The sequence below is a fragment of the Muscardinus avellanarius genome (assembly GCF_963383645.1).
Source record: "Muscardinus avellanarius genome assembly, chromosome: 9".
In the NCBI taxonomy this organism is placed as follows: domain Eukaryota; kingdom Metazoa; phylum Chordata; class Mammalia; order Rodentia; family Gliridae; genus Muscardinus; species Muscardinus avellanarius.
In genome coordinates this window covers 99,725,641-99,746,970 of record NC_137795.1, presented here as the reverse complement: position 1 = coordinate 99,746,970, position 21,330 = coordinate 99,725,641, and the positions used below count along the sequence as shown (strand labels likewise).

The 21,330-nt window shown below is 49.5% G+C and overlaps 1 protein-coding gene across 1 annotated transcript in view; it reads left to right on the top strand.

The window, feature by feature from the left end:
- Window positions 1-2,097: 2,097 nt before the first annotated feature.
- DENND2A (DENN domain containing 2A) overlaps window positions 2,098-21,330 on the top strand; it is a gene marked incomplete at both ends in the record, with an annotated part of 65,685 nt that continues 46,452 nt past the window's right edge. Inside the window, 6 exon segments of the mRNA XM_080701246.1 lie at window positions 2,098-2,151; window positions 2,267-2,378; window positions 4,510-4,705; window positions 9,428-9,456; window positions 9,459-10,431; window positions 19,277-19,404. Of these exon segments, the coding sequence (XP_080557372.1) occupies window positions 2,098-2,151; window positions 2,267-2,378; window positions 4,510-4,705; window positions 9,428-9,456; window positions 9,459-10,431; window positions 19,277-19,404 (1,492 nt within the window).

The following is a 21,330-nucleotide window of genomic DNA, read 5'->3' as shown; positions in this document are numbered from 1 at the left end:
GTAATTAATGACTTGACATTTTAGTCATTCCAAGCCCCTAACAAAGAGAAAAAGTGTGTACTCAGGAATTAGGCTGGAACTCTAAGCCTTAGTGGGTAAGGGAATTGTCAAATAATACTTTTTTTTTTTTTTTTGGTGGTGGTGGTGGTACTGGGGTTCCTGGAAGCCCTTCTACCTCCGGGATATACTCCCATGGGCTACACTCCCAGACCTGTTTTTTTTTTTTTTTTTTTGGTACTGGGGTTCCTGGAAGCCCCTCTACCTCCGGGCTACACTCCCAGACCTATTTTTACATTTTCATTTTGGAAACAGGGTCTCCTAAACCAGCGCGCGCGGCTGGCTTCGAACCTGCGCGATCCTCCTGTCTCTGCCTCCCAAGCGCGGGGATGACAAGCGTGCGCCACCACGCCCGGCTCCCAGACCTGTTTTTTAACTTTTTTTTAAATGTGGAAACAAAGGTCTCTTAAGTCAGCGTGGCTGGCTCCGAACCAGCGCGATCCTCCTGTCTCAGCCTCCCAAGTGCGGGGATTACAAGCGTGCGCCACCATGCCCGGATTTTTATCCTTTATTTTGAAACAGGGTCTCACTAAGTAGCGAAGGGCCTCACAAAATAGCCGAGGCTGGCTGTGAACCTGCAATCTTCCTGTCTCAGCCTCCCAGGTACTGGGATTATAAGTGTGTGCCACCATGCCCACCTAATTCGCCGTGTTTAAAAGCAGATTCCAAATCCCAGACCGTTGGTTTGGGGATATCAGAGAGGTGCCCAGGAATCTACGTGTCTAACAGGGCCCCCAGGTTAATTGAAGCCGGTCCCCAAGTGGACCACACTTTGGAGATGCCCCTAGCTCCCAAACTATAAAATGATAGTAAAGTGTATCATAGTAATTTAAGTCACAGAGTTGTGTTTCTTTTGGGTAGTGTGTGGTACCGGGGATGGAACCTAGGGGACTTTTGCCTCCAGGGTACACTCCCAGACCTACTTTATTTTACTTTTATTTGGAAATAGGGTCTTGCTAAGTTGCCGACAGCCTCACTAAGTTGGTCCTCCTGTTTCAACCTCCCAAGTACTGGGATTCCAGGCGTGCACCACCACACCCAGTTGGCAGTCTACCTCTGATCTACACACCCAGCCTTATTTTAGTTTTTATTTGGAAACAGGATCTCACTAAGTTTCAGAGGGTCTCACTAAGTTGCTGAGGCTGGCCACGAACCTGGATCCTCCTGTCTCAGCCTCCTGAGTACTGGGATTACAAGTGTGCCACCACACCCAGCCTTTGTGTGTGTGTGTGTGCGCGCGTTCACGGACACGAACAGAATTGGGGATTGAATCCAGGAGTGTTCTACACCACACCCCTAACCCTATTTTACTACTATTGGTTTCGTTAAGTCGCAGAGGGTCTTACCAAACTGCTAAGCCTTCCTTCCAAGTGCTGGGATTACAGGCATGCGCCGCCACGCCCAGCTGCAGAGTACTCCTCTTTAGCAAATTAGGCTAGGCTTCTCACCTACTTAAAGATTTCTAATCAGGCAAAAAAAGGAAAGGTGCTGTTAATGGGAACAGCATTTTCCCTATCTGTGGATGCAGTGTTGGCGGCTCGTTGCTGAGCAAGCTGGGGCCTCCGTGCCCCTTCCCTTGAGCCTCTGAAGCGACTAGAACTTGTGAGAACGTGACGCCAGCTGTTTCTCCCGAGCCCCTGCTCTAGGTCCTGGAAGTCATTGCTACCTAATAGGAAGCGAGTTCACTCGGCGCATGTCGTTTGAGGTTCAGTGCTTCTTGTGATCTCAACCTTGAGTTCATACTCGGTTCTCTGTGCGTCAGACACCGTGGGCTTGGCTGCTTTGGAAACACTCGCCTCCTGAGCTGAGCAGGGAAGCTGCTCCCGTGGGTGGGGGATGCGGGTCACAGGCTGGTGTGGCCCAAGCACTTCTGATTCTGAGGACAGAGACCAAAGCTTCGAGTTCCAGAGCACGGGGCGGTGCGTGCAGCCCGGCGCCCGGTTGTGGTCTGGTAGAGGGCGCCATTGGGCAGAGGGACTTGCTGGCTCCCATGGGACAGGCTTGAGTGTGGTTTGTCTGTGCCAAGAGGAGTGCGGGCCCATGGCTGGGCGCAGGGCAGGGCTGCTGCCCGATTCCAGTGTGGCCCCCTGCCACGTGAGGACAGAGGGCACTGTCTGTGGTCCCTCCACATGGGGAGGCCCCAGAAGCTTCAGTTGTGCGAAGCATTACGTACGAGAGGGACAATGAGTTCCTTCCTGTCCTTGGACAGCCGTGGGGCTCTCCCGCAGAAGGGATGGGCGAGCCCCAGGGCCTGGCGTCTTCAAGAACCGGCCTGGTTACGGCACCGATCTACCCCACGATGCATGGTGCTGAGATCTTGGGTGAGGGGCAGCTGAGCTCGCGGCCGGTGACAGGCTGATGAGGAGTTGGGGGGCGCCATCCTCCCCAGAGGCACCCGCACCGGAGCGGCTGGCCTGCCTGTCGCAGCCCCGGCGTGTTCAGCTCCTTGTCCTCTTCCTCATGGATAGCCCGTGTTCACCCCTTTTCTGTCTCTTCCTTCTGGTCTCTTCCTTGTTCCCAGGTGTTCTGTACATGTCTTTTTTTATTTTTATTTATTTACTGTTTTGGTACTGGAGATTGAACCCATGGGCATTCTACCTCCAAGCTATACCCTCAGCCCCTGTTTAATTTTTGGTTTTGTTTTGAAACAAGGTTTTGCTAAGTTGCTGAGGGCCTTCATAAGTAGTGAGGCTGGTCTCAGAAACCTGTGATCCTCCCGTCTCAGCCTTCCAAGTCCTGGGACACAGGTGTGCGCCACCACTCCAGACTTCTGCTCACGTCTAAAGCCCAGTGCCTTGATTTCTTGGGGGCAGGGGTGTCCAGGCCAGAACACAAACCATCCTGCAACAGGAGGTGGGGGTCTTGGAGACTTGAGGAGTTGGGAGAGGGGACTCTTGGACATTCCATAGGAAAGAAACACGAGTCCCCAGTATCCCCGTCCCCCTTGGACTCTGGTCAAGAATCAGCTCCTCTCCAGGCGATGGGCGGCCACTGGGCGTGTGCTTCCCGGCATTGTGGGGCCCACCCTGCTGCCCGACTCTGCTGGGCCTCGTCTTCCCGGCTCCCTCACCTCCGCCTGGCGCTGGCGTAGTGGGGCTGGAGGCTCGTGCCGTGGGCTCGGCAGGCACTTGCGCTAGAAACCAGATCCTGTCGTCAGTTTGCTGGTTCATCTGGGTGCGGGACGCCAGAGTATTGAGGATTAGCCTTCAGAGCGGAGGCTGCTTCCATTTTTTGCGGGTCTGGGGATGGAACCCAGGGGCATTCTACCTCCAAGCTATACCCCCTGCCCTATTTTTTATTCTTTATTTTGAAACAGGGTCTCACTAAGTTGCAAAGGGCCTCACTAAGTAGCTGAGGCTGTCCTCGAAACATGATCTCCGGTCTCCGCCTCCCAAATGCTGCGATGACAAGCGTGCGCCACCAGCCCCGGCTACACACAGTCTCATTTTTTAGGTTTGAGGAGCTCAGTGGGATTCCTATATTTGCTGAGGACATCTCTTAATTTTCCTTACACCAGACAGATGACCTGGTGAGGAGGCGTCTCCACCGCCTTGGCTGGGAACAACTGGGAGACGCTCTCCCCGTGGGGCTGTGCAGACAAGACCTGTGCGGGTTTTACGTGCCAAGCCAGGCCAGCTGAGGGGGAGTAGAGTCCCTTGGGGTCACAGTTCCGTTTTGGTGTGTGCTTTATTTCCTGTTTCAAATAAAGAAACAACTCTTCTTCTTTGGGGACTCTTAGCTAAACACAGTGGTTTTCTCCTTTTTTTTTTTTTTTTGGTGGTACTAGGAGTGGAACCCAGAGGCTTTCTACCTCTGGGCTACACTCCCAGACCTAGTTTATATTTCATTTGGAAACAGGTCTCACTAAGTTGCTGAGAGCCTCACTAAGTAGCTGAGGCTGGTTTTGAACCTGTGTGATCCTCCTGTCTCAGCCTCCCAAGCGTGGGGATTACAAGCGTGCGCCACCACGCCCGGCTTTTTTTTTTTTTTTTTTTTAGAGGCATTCGACCTCCGAGCTATACCCCCAGCCCTAATTTTTATTCTTTATTTTGAAATAAGGTCTCACTGAGTTGCGGAGGGCCTCATAAGAGGTTGAGGCTGTCCGCGAACTGTGATCCTCCAGGTCTCAGCCTCCTGAATGCTGGGATTACAAGTGTGCGCCGCCACGCCCGGCTGTGTCTTATTTCTAAATTGAACTTTATCATAAGTATATAGGTATTTAAAAAATCTGTATATATAGTATTCTACACCATCTGTGATTCTAGGCATCCACCAGTGGGGGTGTTGGAAAGTATTCCCCATGGATGAGGAGAGGCTAAGATAGGTTTCCTAAAATCGCTGGTGACCTTGGCTAACTTATGCCTGTGAAGAGGTGGAGGGCGAGGTCTGCGTCTGGGTGGACCGAAGGATCGTGGGATTCTGCGTGCTACATTCTGCCCCTCCCCCTCCTAGGAGGAATCTGTCAGATACGGTGTGGGGCGCAGGCTCTAGACCTGCCCTCTGGGAAGCCGGCCCGCGGGGCTCACCGCATGCCATCTCTGTCCCCCAGGCCTGGAGCTCCTCTCGGTGCTGACGTGATGACAGTGTGCAGGCTGGCTGTGGACAGCGATCGCCAGACGGAAACCCTGAGCTCCAGACTGGCTGACAAGTAAGAGCTCCTGCCCTGCTTCCCTGCTCGGCCGTAGGTGGGCCCTGCTTTTCCCTCTTCCTGCTCTTCATCGCCTCCCCCACCAGCCTGCTTCCTTGAACTAAGCGGCATTATTCTGACAGCCTCCTGTCAATCTTCTCCCTGCTCTGTACTCAAGACCTGGACTAAAGTGGTCAACAGGAGGTCTGGTGCCGGTGTGTGGGGTGACTGTGTCTTCCAGGCCAGGGTTTCCTTCCTTCCTTCCTTCCTTCCTCCCTCCCTCCCTCCCTCTCTCCCTCCCTCCATCCCTCCTTCCCTTTCTTTCTTTCTTTCTTTCTCTTTTTTTTTTGGTGGTATTGGGGGTGGAACTCAGAGGCTTTCTACCTCTGGGCTATATTCCCAGACCTATTTTATACTTTATTTGGAAACAGGGTCTCACTAAGTTGCTGAGAGCCTCACTAAGTAGCTGAGGCTGGCTTCGAACCTGTGCGATCCTCCTGTCTCAGCCTCCCAAGTACTGGGATTATAAGTGTGCACCACCACGCCTGGCTCAGGGTTTCCTTTTCTAACTACTGGCATATGCAGGCATATTACTTATCTTTGAGCCCTACGTCTTTGCGTTGGGGTGAGTCCTCAGCTCAGGAACTCAGGATCTGCAGGGTCCTTGGCTAATGTGACGGAAAAGAATTTGAGCACACGCCAGTTAGAGACATGGACAGAGGTTTATTGGGGGAAAAGGGGAGGAAATACACATTCAAGAGAGAATGCGGCTACCTCAAGATGAGGAAGGCATATTGGAGAATTCAGGGTTCTCTTCTTATAGGCGACTTTCGTGAGTGGGCTAGAGAAGGTATGTGAGGATGAGCTCAGTCCGGTAGTCCCAAGGCGGTTTATGGTGGGCAGGTGGTCTGGTCGGCCTTGGGGTGGGTGAGCTCAGTCCAGTAGTCCCGAGGTGCTTCCTGATGGTCTGTGGTCTGGTCAGCCTTAGGATGGATGATCTTGGGTTGATTGGGGTCCTCATTAGTTGATTGACGGATAAGCTGGGATATCATAAATTACAGGTTTTCTCGGAAATATTGTTAACTCTAGGATCTATGGGTTTCCCAAGAATTTACGGGAGTGTCAGGCCTGTGAAAGAGAACTGGTTTGTGAACTAGAGGCTGAAGCACTTCAGCTCCAGGATCTTATATTAAAGTTATATTTTTTTATTTTTCCTTCCTGTCTGTCTCCTTTCTACCTACTTATTTCTTCTATCCTACATCATTTTGATGTTAAGATTTATAACATTTGCTATATTCTGGGCACATACTACCTTATTACTCTTACTATATTACCTTATCTACTCATTTATTCATTGAGTACATATTTATTGAATCTCTACTGTGTATCAGGAACAGGAAACAATATCAGCTTGGCCTCTGTAGCTAGAAAGTCCCAGTGTAGAGAAGGGAGGTGAGGCTGGGCGGGTGGCCCACTCCTGTAATCCCTGTACTTGGGAGGTTGGAATAGGAGGAAGGGGGATTCAAGGACGCCTCGGCAACTTAGACCCTCAGCAACATAGTGAGACCCTGCTTCAAAAAAACAAATAGAGCTGGAGTGTAGCTCAGAGGTAGAATGCCTCTGTTCAACCTCCAGTACCAAAAAGAAGGAAGAGGGGAGGACGAGGACAAGGATGAGGAGAGAGATGGGTTCTTATTTTAAGAATAAAAAAATGAAAATAAATAAAGAGCAAGACTAGCCGGGTGTGGTGGTGCACACTTATAATCCCAGTACATTGGAGGCTGGGACAGGAGGAACATGGGTTCAAGGCCAGCCTCAGCTATGCTAATAGTGAGGCTCTCTGCTGGGGGTATAGCGTGGAGGTAGATGTCCCTGGATTCCATCCCCAGTGCCACACACACACAAAAAAAGACTCAAACCCAAGTGTCTCCGGTTCCAAAGCCCATGTATTTATCTACCGTGTGAGGCTGCCGAGTAGCACAGGCGACGCCGATGACCGGTCACCAAGCCTGCCCTCGCCTGACCGGCACGGTTCACGCATGCGTCCTCTACGTTTTGCTGCCGGCGCTGGGAGCAGGGACTCTGGGTTCTGCCTTTTGAACCTTCAGTTAAATAGCAACAGAGTGATCGCGAGCCTGAAGTCATGCTAATGCCGTCCGCATTGACAGAACAATTAAAACATTTGTTCTCTTTTGTAAGCACTCTGATATGAATCCTAATTGTTTATTTAAATAAGGAATGCTGCTCATCAGATAGGCAGAGAAAACATGTTTGCGTTTTCACGAGTTTCTCGTTTTGCTGTGTAATAAGAACATGAGCATTGCTTGTGTGCCAGTGTGTCAACTGAGGGAAGAGTTCACACAAACGGCGGTTCGTCTTTGGAGTGGGTGGTTATAGTAGCAGGATGCGGGAAACTGCTAATTATTTTCCTTCCGTCACTGTGGATTTTTTTTTTTTCCGTACTGAGGATAGAACCCATGGTCTTCTTCTCCTCTGGACTACACCCCCAGACCCATTTTATTTTTTATTTGAAAACAGGGTCTTGCTAAATTGCTGAGAGCCTCACTAAGTTGCTGAGGCTGGCTTTGAACCTGTGATCCTCCTGTCTCAGCCTCCCAAATACTGGGTTTACAAGTACGTACCACCACACCAGCTTCCACTGTGAATCTTAACTGGAGTTTCAGAATCCCCATAACAGATATATATATCAAAAAATGTGTTCCAAAAACTCTGAGCCAGGCAGTGCACACTTGTAATCCCAGTACTTGGGAGGCTAAAACAGGAGGATCACAAGTTTGAGGACAGCCTCTGCAAGTCTTTCCTCACTCTAGTGAGACCCTATTTCAAAATAAAAATAAAATAGGGCTTGGGGGGGGGTATATCTCAGAAGTAGAATGCCCCTGAGTTCAATCCCCAGTACCACCAAAAAAAAAAAAAAAAAATTGATCCCTGCACGTTTACTAATCCCAGCACATTCTTGTTTTGCATTTTAAAACATATACATTCTCATTCTCCTTAGATGAGCTTCAAAAGGTCTTTCTTTCCAACTAATTTTTAGCTGGGAGTGGTGGCGCATACTTGTAATCCCAGCATTTGAGAGGTGGAGACCAGAGGATCGTGGTTTGTGGACAGCCTCAGTTACTTAATGAGGCACTTCGCAACTCAGTGGGACCCTGTTACAAATAGTAATAATAGCCGGGCGTGGTGGCGCACGCTTGTAATCCCCGCGCTTGGGAGGCAGAGACAGGAGGATCGCGCAGGTTCGAAGCCAGCCGTGCGCACTGGCTTAGGAGACCCTGTTTCCAAATAAAAATGTAAAAATAGGTCTGGGAGTGTAGCCCGGAGATAGAAGGGCTTCCAGGAACCCCACTACCACCAAAAAAAAAAAAAAACAAATAGTAATAATAATAATAATAATAATAATAATAATAAATAGAGAGCTGGGAGTGTAGCTCGGAGGTACAGTGCCCCTGGGTTTCATCCCTGGTGCTGCAAAAATAAATAAATAAGTAAATAAATAAGTAAACTAATTTTTAGCATCTTCATGGAACCAACTAATTTCCTAAAAGCACATTTGGAGGCATACATCCTCAAGTGTAGGTTCCAGGCCAGAACTAACGTACAATCATGGAGATGCTCTTCTGTCCCGCCCATTGAAGAGCCATTAGCCTCATGGAGCTACAACTGAGAACTTGACTTGGGGCTGGTGGAATGGAGGGACAGAAGCTTTTATTTAATTTGATTTAAATTTAATCCTATTACTTGGGAGGCTGAGGCAGGATTGCAGGTTCGAGGAGGACAGCCTCAGCAATTGAGTAAGACTTTCTTTCTTTCTTTCTTTCTTTCTTTCTTTCTTTCTTTTTCTTTCTTTCTTTCCTTGGATCTGAGGATGGAACCCAGGGGTTTCCACCTCTGAGCTACACCCCCTGCCCTATTTTGTATTCTTTATTTTGAAACAGGGTCTCACTAAGTTGCAGAGGGCCTAAGTAGCTGGGGTTGTCCATGAGCCGCGATCCTCTGGTCTGAGCCTCTCGAATGTGGGGATTACAAGCGTGCGCCACCACGCCCGGCTTTATGCTTTTATTTTGAAACAGGGTTTTGCTGAGTTGCTGAGGCTGGCCTCCAACCTGCCCTCCCATCTCATCTTCCAAATAGTAGGATAACAGGCATGCGCCACTGCACCTGCTGACTGTATAATCTTTTACCTCATAAAGTTACTCCAGGGGCTGGAGATGTGGCTCAGTGGTAGAGCATGTGCCTGGCACGCATGGGGCCCGGGGTTTGATTCCCAGCTGTGCACATGCACACACACACACACACACACACACACACACACACACGCACGGCATTACTCCTGCTTAGATCAGGGTACAAACCCTAGTGACAGCGCCAGCCGCCATTGAGTGTACGTTCACAGCATAACTAGACACTGTGTGGACCGACCCGCCGAATGTCACAGCCACTTTATTAGATGTATATTATCATCTCCATTGTACAGACCAGGAGACCGAGGCTAAAAGACGCCCCGGTCAGTGGTTGAATTGGGATTTAAACCCAAGTCTCCGGGATATTTTTCATTCCACTCTGCTGTCTCCCCAAGAAAAACACAAAGTGATTCTCTTAAATGATGGCTTCAACATTTGTGTTTTGCAGCTAGCAAGCCACATTCGGATCTGAGTTCTAGTGGCCAGCAGCAAACACAGTAACTAAAACCCTTCACCAGTGTTTGTCTTTCTGGCCCAGGGTCCAGGTGGAGGGCACGGCTGCCGGGGAAGCCCTCGAAGGCAGCCATTTCGGGGCCACATCCCTTTCCTGGGGACTGATCGGGAGTCGCCCTTCAGAAGGACACCCCTACGGAGCGCCCACAACCTCCTGCCGGAGTCCAGAGTGGACATGCTCAGCTCAGACATGATCCCCCGCGGCCCGAGCGCAGGCCTCGGAGCTCCGCAAGCCCACAGGGCCGGGAGGAGGGCGCGTGGAGCCCAGCGCCCCTGCCCGTCCACCGGAGCCCCGCACAGGCCCCTCGGCGTCCAGGACAAGATCTCCAAGTGGGAGGGCAAGAAGGAGCTGCCCGCGCCTGCGCCCGGCGGGAGGGCAGAGGGCCGGGAGCAGGACCTGCTGCCCTGCGTGACGGACAGGAGCGGCAGCGAGCTAGGGAGGACTCGGGTCGCGCAGGCCGAGAACGGACCCAGGCCGGAGACCGGGAGCTCGGAGAGCCCAAGCGGCCGCGGGCCGGCGAAAGGCGAGGGCAAGGGCGACGGCCGGGGCGCGGACCCCGCGCTCTGCAGCGCGGTGCTGCAGCAGGTCAAGAGGCTGGAGCGGGCGCTCAAGGACGGGTCTGCGGGCCTGGATCCCCAGCTGCCCGGAACCTGCTACTCGCCGCACTGCCTGCCCCCCAAGGCAGAAGAGGAGCCCCCGCTTCCCGAGAACCCCGGAGGCAGGCCCGGCTGCCAGGCCGGCTGGAGGGGCCACCATGCGGACCCGGAGGGCAGAGAGCCCACCCCCGAGGCCGCAGAGGGCACCGCTCAGAGGCCTGGCATCAACCCCCTGCCCAAACCCCGGAGAACGTTCAAACACGCCGGGGAAGGGGGCCGGGACGGGAACCCCGGCAGAGGCCTCAGGAAGGAGAGGAGGAACCTGCCGCCCCTGCCCTCCCTGCCGCCCCCGCCCCTGCCCTCGTCCCCGCCCCCTGCCGCCGGGAGCCGGAGGCTGTGGACCGGGAGGCAGAGACCCAGCTCTGACCACAGGTAGGTGGCCTGGCCGCGGGGCGATCCGGACGCTGTGCGTGGCAGGGAAGTTTGTTGGTTAACCTGCAGATGGGGTGCCTCGTGCATGCGTTTTGTGTTCTCACTCCTTAAAAAAGAATATGCGCTTTTAAAAGAGACCCTTCGAGCTGGGCGTTGTGCCCCATACTTAGGAGGCTTAGGCAGGAGGGTCACAAGTTCAAGGACAGCATCAGCAAGTAGTGAGACTCACATCACCCTAGTGAGACCCTGTTTCCGAATAAGAAATATAGACCAGCCGGGCGTGGGGGCGCACACTTGTAATCTCCGCGCTTGGGAGGCTGAGACAGGAGGATCGCGCAGGTTCGAAGCCAGCCTCAGCTACTTAGTGAGGCTCTCAGCAACTTAGTGAGACCCTGTTTCCAAATAAAGTATAAAATAGCTCTAGGAGTATAGCCTGGAGGTAGAAAGCCCCTGGACCTTGAGCAAATGACTCTGCCTCTAGAAACTCATGTTTTCTCATTTATATGTACAGATGCATGCACTGTATTTGTTAATATTATAATAATACATTGGAGCTGGGCTTGGTGGCCCACCCTTGTAATCCCAGTTCTTAGGAGGCTGAGACAGGAGGACCGCAGGTTTGAAGACAGTCTCAGCAAATAGACTCTCGTCAACCTAGTGAGACCCTGTTTCCAAATAAAAATAAAACAGGGCTGGGGCTGGGGCTTAGAGGCAGAATGCCCCTGGGTTCCATCCCCAGTGCCATAAATAAATAAATAGTACGGCTGAGGGTGTGGCTCAGAGGTTGGATGCCCCTGAATCCAATCCCCCTGCCTCACACACACACACAAAAGAATAACGTGTTGGCCGGGAGTGATGGTGCACGCCTGTAATCCTAGCACTTGAGAGGCTTAAACGAAGGATCACAGGTTGGAGCTAGCCTGGGCAATTTAGGAAGACCCTGTTTCAAAGTAGAACATAAAATAGGGCTGGAGGTGTAGCTTAGAGGTAGAATGCCCCTGGCTCAAACCCAGTACAGCAAAAAACAAAACAGAAAAGCAGTGCTCAGTACTTAACTTTCTCCCCACCAGCATCCAGGGGGGTCAGGCCGTCCCCGGAGTGAGAGGCCTGCCGTGGCTCTGCTCACTCCCTTTCCTAGCTGTTCTTTGCTTTTGTTTCTGTTTGTTTTGGGTACTGAAAATCAAACCCAAGGGCATTCTACCTCTGAGCTACACCCCTTGCCCTCCTGTCTCAGCCTCCCAAGTACTGGGATTATTGGCGTGCACCCCTGGGTTTGGCTCTTTGTTTTTTTCTGTTGGTACATTGTGTGTGTGTGTGTGTGTGTGTGTGTGTGGTGCTGGGGATGGAACCCAGAGGATTCTATCTCCAAGCTACACCCCTAGCCCGATTTTTTTATTCTTTATTTTGAAACAGGGTCTCACTAATTTGCAGAGGGCCTCACTAAGTAGCTGAAACTGACCATGAACCATCAATCCTCCTGTGTCAACCTCCCAAGTACTGGAATTACAAGTGTGTGCCACCACACCCAGCTTGTCCTATTTTATTTTTTATTTTTTTTATTTTTTTATTTTTTTTATTTTTATTTTTTATTTATTTAATTTTTTTCCCGGTGGTACTGGGGTTCCTGGAAGCCCTTCTACCTCCGGGCTACACTCCCAGACCTATTTTTACATTTTTATTTGGAAACAGGGTCTCTTAAGCCAGCGCGCGTGGCTGTCTTTGAACCTGCGCGATCCTCCTGTCTCTGCCTCCAAAGCGCGGGGATTACAAGCGTGCGCCACCACGCCCGGCATTATTTTTTATTTTGAAACAGGGTCTCACTAAGTTGCCGAGGGCCTTGCTAAATTACTCAGGCTGGTCTTGAACCTATAATCCTCCTGTCAGTCTCTCAAGTACTAGGATTACAGGCATGTGCCACTGTGCCCAGTTTTTATGGTATATTTTTAAACGATGCCTTACAGCCGGGCTGGGCGTGGTGCGGAGAACCGGACCCAGGTTCTCACGCTTGTTCGTTTGGTTTTCTGTTGCTGAGCTACACCTGTAGCCCTCCATTTCCAATTCTAAATCCTTTGCCAAACCAGTACCAAAGCCCGGCTTCCTCGATGGTCTCATGGCTTCTCTGCTCCTGGCCCAGACTTCCCAACACAGCCCTCCCCAGTCTCCACTGGGCTGTTCCTCCAAGGGGCCGGTTGGTTCTGGGTCACCTCTGGGCAGACCAATCAGCCCGGTGAGGATGCCCTCAGCCCTTCTCTTCTCTCTCAGCCACCATCTGCTGTTTTCGGTCTTCAGGCACTTCCTTTATAACCAGCTAAAGTTACTCAGTTTCAGCCCAAAGATGGAATTTTTCTTGGCCAGTTTGAATATGGTTGCATCAGTGGTGTTTCAAGAATTTTGGCTTTAGGTTTTTCATTTTGTTTAAAATAGTACAGTAGAGGTGATTAGGGCAAGATGTTCACTTTCTACTGTTAAAAAAAAAAAAAGTATGTTCTTTATTGTGGTCCTGTCTCAAAAAAAAAAAAAAAAAGAGGCTGGGCCGGTGAATTTGGCAGACTGGCTCCCCTGAGGCAGGAAAGACAAGCCTCGGCTGAAGAAAGAGATGATTAAGGATTTTGAGGTTGTGAAGGTTTAGAATTGCGTGGCCCAGCCGCGAGCTGGAGAGGGCACATTCAGCTTATTTTCACTGGCCAGTTAGCACAGCCCTGAGGAGCCAGGCTCGTGGGTGCCGATCCTCCGTTTGAGAAAATGCATTTGTCTGTTTCTTTTCTTTCTCTGCTCCTATTTTCCCCTTCCCCCTCTTTTTCCTCTTCTCCTCCTTCTTCTTTACTCTCTCTCCCTTCCCTTTCTTCACCTCTTTTTTATTTCTTTAAAGCCCCAGGAAATTAAATCAAGGACTTAATGCCTCCAGCCCTAGCGTGGAAAATGAGAAACCCTCAACTATCAGGGAATTCCAAAGATGAGGTTCCTACGGCAACGTTATAGCTTGGTTATGTGTGTTTTATGGCTTACATTTAATAACTTTGGCAGGAATGCCTTAAGGCCAATATTTAATAAGAAAAGCTATTTTAAAAAATTCAAGTGTAAGTGGCATCCTAGCTTCACGTGTATTTACATAGTGAAGGTATTTTAACTTAGCTGGATATGCTGGCACACGCCCCCTATAATACCAGTATTTGGGAGGCTGAGACAGAAGGATTGCAGGTTCGAAGTCAGCCTCAGCAACCCTACAAGATCCTGTTTCAAACCAAAAAGGGCTGGGGAGTGTGGCTTGGAAGTAGAATGCCCCTAAGTCAGTGCCACACAGACATACACAAATATAAATATTTATGTGTGTGTGTCTGTGTGTATTTGCTGCTGGGGATTGAACTCAGGGGCATTCTACCTCTGAGCTACACCCCAACCTTATTTTATTTTTTATTTGAAAATTGGGTCTCACTTAAGTTGCTGAAGCTGGCGGCAAACCTGTAATCCTCCTGTCTCAGCCTCCCAAGTACTGGGATTACAAGTGTATACCACCATACCTAGCTCTGTGTGTGTGTGTGTGTGTGTGTGTGTGTGTGTGTGTGTATTCTTAAGGGCTGGGGATGTGGCTGCATGATAGAGCGCTCACTCACTGAGCATGTACAAGGCCCTTGGTTCAGTCCCCAGATCACAAAGAAAAGAAAAATATTCAAAATTTAGGTATTAGTTTAATGTGACCATGTGATGGAGTTCTTTAGATCTTTATGAAGCCAGATAACTACACTGACCAAGGCTTCAACTTTCCAGCTGATTGTCTTGGCATCAGATAGAGTCAGCCCTTCCTTGAGGCCTGAGAACTTCTTGAGGGCTTGAAACTTCCGCTGTCACACATGTGCCAAACCGTGCTGATTCCATGGGTTCACCTTCCACAGGACTCATGATTTCCCCTGGCTCGCTGGCAGCAACCCTCAGCTCTCATTGGTTGATCAGTTAACTACCCAGCCTTGTGTGATCTCTCTCTCTGCCATTTTGAGAGCATGCCAGTCAATATGGATGTCACCCCACGGGGCAACCCTGAATTACCATGGCCAAAACCAGAACGATTAAAACCTTCAAAGGAGCAGCCAGATGTGGTGGCCCACGCCTGTAACCCCAGTCATTGAGGCTGAGATAGGAGGGTCATAGGTTTAAGGACAGCCTCAGCAATGCAGTAAAGCCCCTAAGCAACTTAGTGAGAGCCTGTCACAAAATTTAAAAACTGGGCTGGGGGTGTATCTGAGAATGAATGCCCCTGGGTCTAATTCCCAGTACCACAAAAAAGAAAATTAAATAGACTCTTCAAAGGAACAGATAGTTTGATATATTTGAGGTTCAGAGCAAAAGGGAACTCTGAAAGTTTCTAAGAAACTTGTTTTATTGGGGGGGCACTGGGTGTACACCACCACACCTGGCAGAAACTGATTTCATAAAATAATTTCTTTCTAGGCTGGGCGTGGTGGCGCACGCTTGTAATCCTAGCATTTGGGAGGTTGAGACTGGAGGATCACAGTTTGTGGCCAGCCTAAGCTACTTAGTGAGGCCCCTTGCAACTAACTCAGTGAGACCCAGTTTCAAAATAAAGAATAAAAAAATAGGGCAAGGGGTGTAGCTCAGATAAAAAAAAAATAGGGCAAGGGGTGTAGCTCAGAGGTAGCATGCCCCTGGGTTCCATCCCCAGTACCACTAAATAAATAAGTAAATAAATAAATAAATAAAAATAAATATAATTCTGGGGGGAATCTATTCCCTAAAAATGACTAAAAATTAACTCACACTTTTAAAACATTTTAACCCTGAAATAGGAACAAACTAGGAGCAGTAAATGCACTCTTAAAGCCAATTTTTAAAATATTCAAACCAGGCACAGTGGCCCATTCTTGTAATCCCAGCATTTGAGAGCCTGAGACAGGAGGATCGCAGTTCAAGGACAGCCTCAGCTACTTAGTGAGGCCCTTTGTAACCCAGTGAGACCCTGTTTAAAATAAAGAATAAAAAATAGGGCTGGGGGTGTAGATTGGAGGTAGGATGCCCCTGGGTTCCATCCCAGTACTGAGGAAAAAAAACAATCATGCTAGCATCTCTGAAACCACAGTGCCAGAGACCGAGTGATCACTGGCGGGCCTGGGAAGCCTGCTCGGCTGGAGGAGCTCACGCCCTGCCAGACTGCGGCCCCCAGTAGGGCCTTGCCTCGCCAGCTGCGAGCACAGATCGACCGCAGAAGGCATTTGTTAAGCAAGTGGGCGGCATGGGGAATGAATTTTGGAAACGTTTAAACTAAAGAGAAGTCAGTTTCAATGTGGTTATCATTCATTAGCTTTTGGAAATTTCCTCTTTCAAAGTTAATACACAAGATCCTAAAATTTTTTCAATTAAAACTATTTTCTAAGTGGTTGGGTGATTGGTATAATCCTATCGCTCCTTTGTAGGGAGCCTGCTCACCTACCTGGACCGCAGAAGGAAGAGGACACAAGTCCCTTGTGGCATTTACATCAATATATCAATAATACTAAATAGTATATCAATAGTATATCAATAATACTAAATAGTATATCAATAGTATATCAATAATACTAAATAGTATATCAATAATACTAAATAGTATATCAATAGTATATCAATAATACTAAAGAGGAACTAACTGCCCAAAGCTGTTGCTTAAACATTTTTTCATTTTATTATTTTTATTTTTATTATTTATTTATTTATTTTTGTGGGTCTGGGAATAGAACCAGGGGCATTTGGCCTCTGAGCTACACACCCTGCCCTATTTTTTATTTTTTATTTTTTTTATTCTTTGTGGTCCTGAGGGTGGAACCCAGGGGCTTTTTTTTTTATCTCCGGGCTATACTCCCAGACCTACTTTTTATTTTTTATTTTTGAAACAGGGTCTCACTAAGCTGCGGTTCCTCACTAAGCTGAGGCTGGCCTTGAACCTGGATTCTCCCGTCTCAGCCTATAGTACTGGGATTATAAACTGCACTACCACACACAGCAAATTATTAGTATCTTTTATGTGTCAGGAATCAAATACAAAGTATGCCTTAAGTCTTGTGTTAGCATCTTGTTTTTAGAAATATGGAACTATAAGTAGGGCATGGTGGCACACGCTTGGAATCCCAGCATTCTGGAGGTGGAGACCGGAGGATCACGGTTCGAAGCCAGCCTCAGCTACTTTGTGAGGCCCTCCGTAATTCAGTGAGACCCTGTTTCAAAACTAAAAAGACTAAAAAATAGGGCTGGAGGTGTTAAAAGGAAAGGAAAGGAAAGGAAAGGAAAGGAAAAGTGAGCTATATAAACCGGGCATAGTGGCGCACGCTTGTAATCCCAGCATTCGGGAGGCTGAGACCTGGAGGATCACGGTTCGTGGACAGCCTCAGCTACTTAGTGAGGCTTTCAGCAACTTAGTGAGACCCTGTTTCCAAATAAAATATTTTTTAAAAAAGGTCTGGGAGTATATCCCGGGAGTAGAAAGCCTCTGGGTTCCACCCCCAGTACCACCAAATAAATAAATAAATAAAAATAAAAAGAATAAAAAATAGGGTCGGGGGTGTAGCTTGTAGGTCCAGTGCCCCTGGGTTCCATCCCCAGACCTGCAAGAAAGAAAAAAAAGAAAAGAAAAAGAAAAGAAAGAGCTATATAAAAAACATTAAAGGAAGCTGGGTGCAGTGGCGCATGCCTGTAATCACGGCCACCTGGAGACGGAGGTGGGAAGATCTCACAAGTTTGAGGCCAGCCTAGGCAACTTCAGGAGATCCTGCCTCAAAATAAAAAGTAAAAAAGAAGAGTGCGGTGGTGCACGCCTGTAATCCCAGTACTTAGAAGGCTGAGACAGGAGGATTACAGGTTCCAGGGCAGCCTCAGCAATTTAGAAAGATCCTTTTTTTTTTTTGGTTGGGGGGTGCTGGGTATTGAACCCAGAGGCATTCTACCTTGGAGTTTACACCCCCAGTCCAATTTTATTTCTCATTTAAAAACAGGGTCTTACTCAGTTGATGAGGGTCTCATAACTTGCTGAGGCTGTCCTCGAACCTCTGATCCTTCTCTCTCAGCCTCCCAAGTACAGGGAATAACAGGCATGCGCCACCATGCCCAGCCAATACCCTTTTTCAAAATAAAAAATAAAAAGCATTGGGCATATGTCTCAGAGGTAGATGATCCCTGGGTACAGTTCCCAGTATTGAAGAAAAACACAACTTTCTCCAGGTGTGGTGGGGCACGCTTGTCATCCCAGCACGTGGGAGGCCGAGACAGGAGGATCGCAGGTTCAAAGCCTTGGCAACTTAGCGAGGGTCTCAGCAAACTGGGCTGGGATGCAGCTTGGAGGTAAAATGCCTCAGGGTTCAATCCCAGTACCAAAAATAAAAAAATCACAAAACTTTGTAAATAGTTACTGTTGATTTCTGTAGCCAGTGACAGGGTCACCCAGCCACGGTCGCTGCTTTGAACAGCCCCCCTTACACTCTAGAAGATCAGCCAAGGAAACACGGCAGCCAGCAGTGTCAAGAAAAAAGGCTGAGACAGCGGTTGGATTCTGTTTTTTATTTCTGTATGTGTGACCCGGGGGACTGAGGCCAGGGGTAGTCTGCCTCTCAGCTATCCTGGCCCTATTTGAATTTTTTTTTTGTGGGGGGTGGGTTTAGGGATGGAACCCAGGGACATTTGACCTCAGAGCTACACCCCCTGCCCTGTTTTTTATTCTTTATTTTGAAACAGGGTCTCACTGAGTTGCCGAGGGCCTAAGTAGCTGAGGCTGTCCGCGAATCGCGATCCTCCTGTCTCAGCCTCCCGAATGCTGGGACTACAAGCGTGCGCCACCACGCCCGGCTTCTTTTTTCTTTTGAAACAGAATTTCACTAGGTTGCTGAGGGGCTCCCTAAATTGCTGAGGCTGGCTTTGAACCTGCGATCCTCCTGTCTCAGCTTTACAAATACTGGGATTATAGGCCCATGCTACCAAGCCAGCTCTGTCTCTTTATATTATGTGGATTTGTTTACTTACAGATTTGGAGTTGTATTTTATATATATGCTTTACTCTTTCACTTAGCATGATACCATAAACATCCCTGCAAGTAAAAGCCACATTTCTTATTCATGGATATTCATAATAGAAAAAAATTTTGTGTGTGTGGTACTGGGGATGGAACCCAGGTGCTTTCTACTTCTGGGCTATACCCCTAGACCTATTTTATTTTTTAATTGGAAATGGGGTCTCGCTAAGTTGCTGAGGCTGGCTTTGAGCCTGCAATCCTCCTGTCTCAGCCTCCCAAGTACTGGGATTACAAGCGTGTGCCACCATGCCAGGCATAGGAATTTTGTGTGTGGGTGGGGGCACTAGGGATTGAACCCAGGGCATTCTACCTCTAAGCTACACCCCAGACCTATTTTATTTTTATTTTGAAACAAGGTCTCACTAGGTTGATGAGAGTCTCACTACTTGGTGAAATTGTCCTCGAACCTGCAATCCTCCTATCTCAGTCTCCCAAGTACTGGGATTACAAGCACGTGCCACCACACTGGACTTAATTTTTTTTGCTTGCAATCCCAGTATTTGGGAGACTGAGACAGGAGGATTACAGGTTTGTGGCCAGCCTCAGCTACTTAGTAACTCAGTGAGACCCTGTTTCAAAATAAAGAATAAAAAATAAATAGGGCTGGGGGTGTAGCTCAGAGGTAGAATGCCCCTGGGTTCCATCCCCAGACCCATACATACACACACACACACACACACACACACACACACACACACCACCAAAAAAAAAAAATTAGAGAAGGGGGGCATATATTTTTTTGAACTAGCCTAAATTGATTCACGTTCTTGGCCTTTTTCTTCCCATCTTGTGCAACCCAGAAAGTCCTACGAGTTTGAAGACTTGCTGCAGTCTTCCTTCGAGGACAGCGGGGTGGACTGGTACGCACAGGCGAAGCTGGGGCTCACACGCACTTTATCGGAGGAGAATGTCTATGAAGACATTCTAGGTAAGAGAATGTCTAGGTACCCAGATGTGTGGGGAGGGCTGCACATCTGCTGTGAGAACGGGGAGCGGAAAGGGGCCGCTGCTTGAAGCGTGCACACGCGCACGCACGCACACACACACACACACACACGTACACGAGAGGGCAGGAGGGGAGGAGGCAGGCCGGGAGGAAGGCCCCGGAGACGCTGTCGTGGAGCCAGAAGCACAGTCTCCACCTGGGACGGACGCGTGGCGCGGTCCCTTGGTCGCTGTGCGAGCTGGAGCTGGTGGTTCCATTTCTCTGCACCTGAGTTCTCTCTGCAATAGCGAGGATGATGGCTCCTTGCAGGTCGTTTAAGGACCGGAGAGAGCACGTAAGACGCCCGCTCCCCGCATGGCGGCAGTGACGGAGGGAAGCCGCGTGCTTTCACAGACACCACAGGCGTGTGCTCTAACAGAGCGGCCAGTGCGAGGAGCACGTGCCTGCTGTGAAGTCACCCTGAGCCTGGGATTGGGAGGCCGAGACGAGAGGACCGCAGCTTGGGAGACGAGTAGTGAGACTCACCCACCTAGCGAGACCCGGTTTCAAAATAAAAATAAAATTGGGCTGGGGATGTAGCCTCAAGGTAGAATGCCCCGGGGTTCGATCCTCAGCTCCCCCGACCCCCAAAAAGTCACTCTGGCTGAGGTCTGCAGGCTCCCGTCAGACTCCCAGGTGGCTCGGGGCTCAGGTTCGAGCTGGAGTCCGTTTGCCTTTGGGGGGGGGGGTCACAGCCCCTGTGGGAGGAGGAAGGAGCTGGACCGAGGCAGAAGCCATAGGCGCCTGCATGGGGGGGAGGGCGGCCACGCACGGCCTCCTTGCCAGGAGGGGCGAGGTGCAGGGCGGAGGCGAGGCCTGTTCATCCCAGCGACAGGCTCCCCAAACCCAGCGAGGCTGTGTGACCTGGACTTCTGGCAGTGTCTCCCCAAGAGGAAGCTTCTAGTTAGAGGGACACAAAGACCAGCTGACAGGGCAAAGGGAGTTGGCAGGCTCCTGTGACCAGCACTGGCATAGTCCCCTTCCTTCTCTTTTTCTTTTCTTTTCTTTCCTTTTCTTTTTCTTTTTTCCTTTTTCTTTTTTCTTTCTTTTTTCTTTTTTTTTTGGCACTGGAGATTGAACCCATGGACATTCTACATCTGAGCTGCACCCCTAGCCCTACTTTATTTTTATGTTGAAACAGGGTCTTGCTAAGTTGATGAGGGTCTCGCTACATTATCGAGGATAGCCTCAAACCTGTGGTCCTCCTGTCTCAGCCTCCAAGTGCTGGGATTACAGGCATGTGCCTTCACACTTGGTTTCTTCCTCCGTTTCTTATCTCCCATGTGAGCACCTTTCTCATCAGGCTTCCCCTGATCCCCTCCCTCAGGGCTGTATCTGCTCCCTGGAGTCAACACCTGCCTCTAGGAAAGGAGAGCCTGTGTCCTGCACGTCACAGCAAAACTCCTAAGGTTTAGCCGGAAATGGTAGTGCATGTCTGTAATTTCAGTACTTGGGAGGCTGAGACCAGAGCGTCACAGATTTGAGGCAGGCCTCAGCAAAGCAAGACCCCATTTCAAAATAATAATTAAAAAGGGCTAGTAGTATAGCTCAGAGTCAATGCCCAGTACAAAAAAAAAATAAATTTGTTTTAGGTTCACTCTGGCCAGACCAGCTCAGGCCCTGTGTTGGCCTTGGATATGGGGGTGCTGTGAAGCGGCTGCCTGGGCGCTGGTCTGGGCCCTCCCTTGAATTCACACCGAGGAAAGATCTGGGACCCTTAAGTTGTCCAATGTCCAGTAGAAGTAGAGTTCATCTCTCTCTCTTTTATTTATTTATTTATTTGGTACTGGGGCTCTTGAACTCAGGGGCATTCTACCTCTGAGCTACAACCCCAGCCCTTTTTTCATTTTTTATTTTAAAACAGGGTCT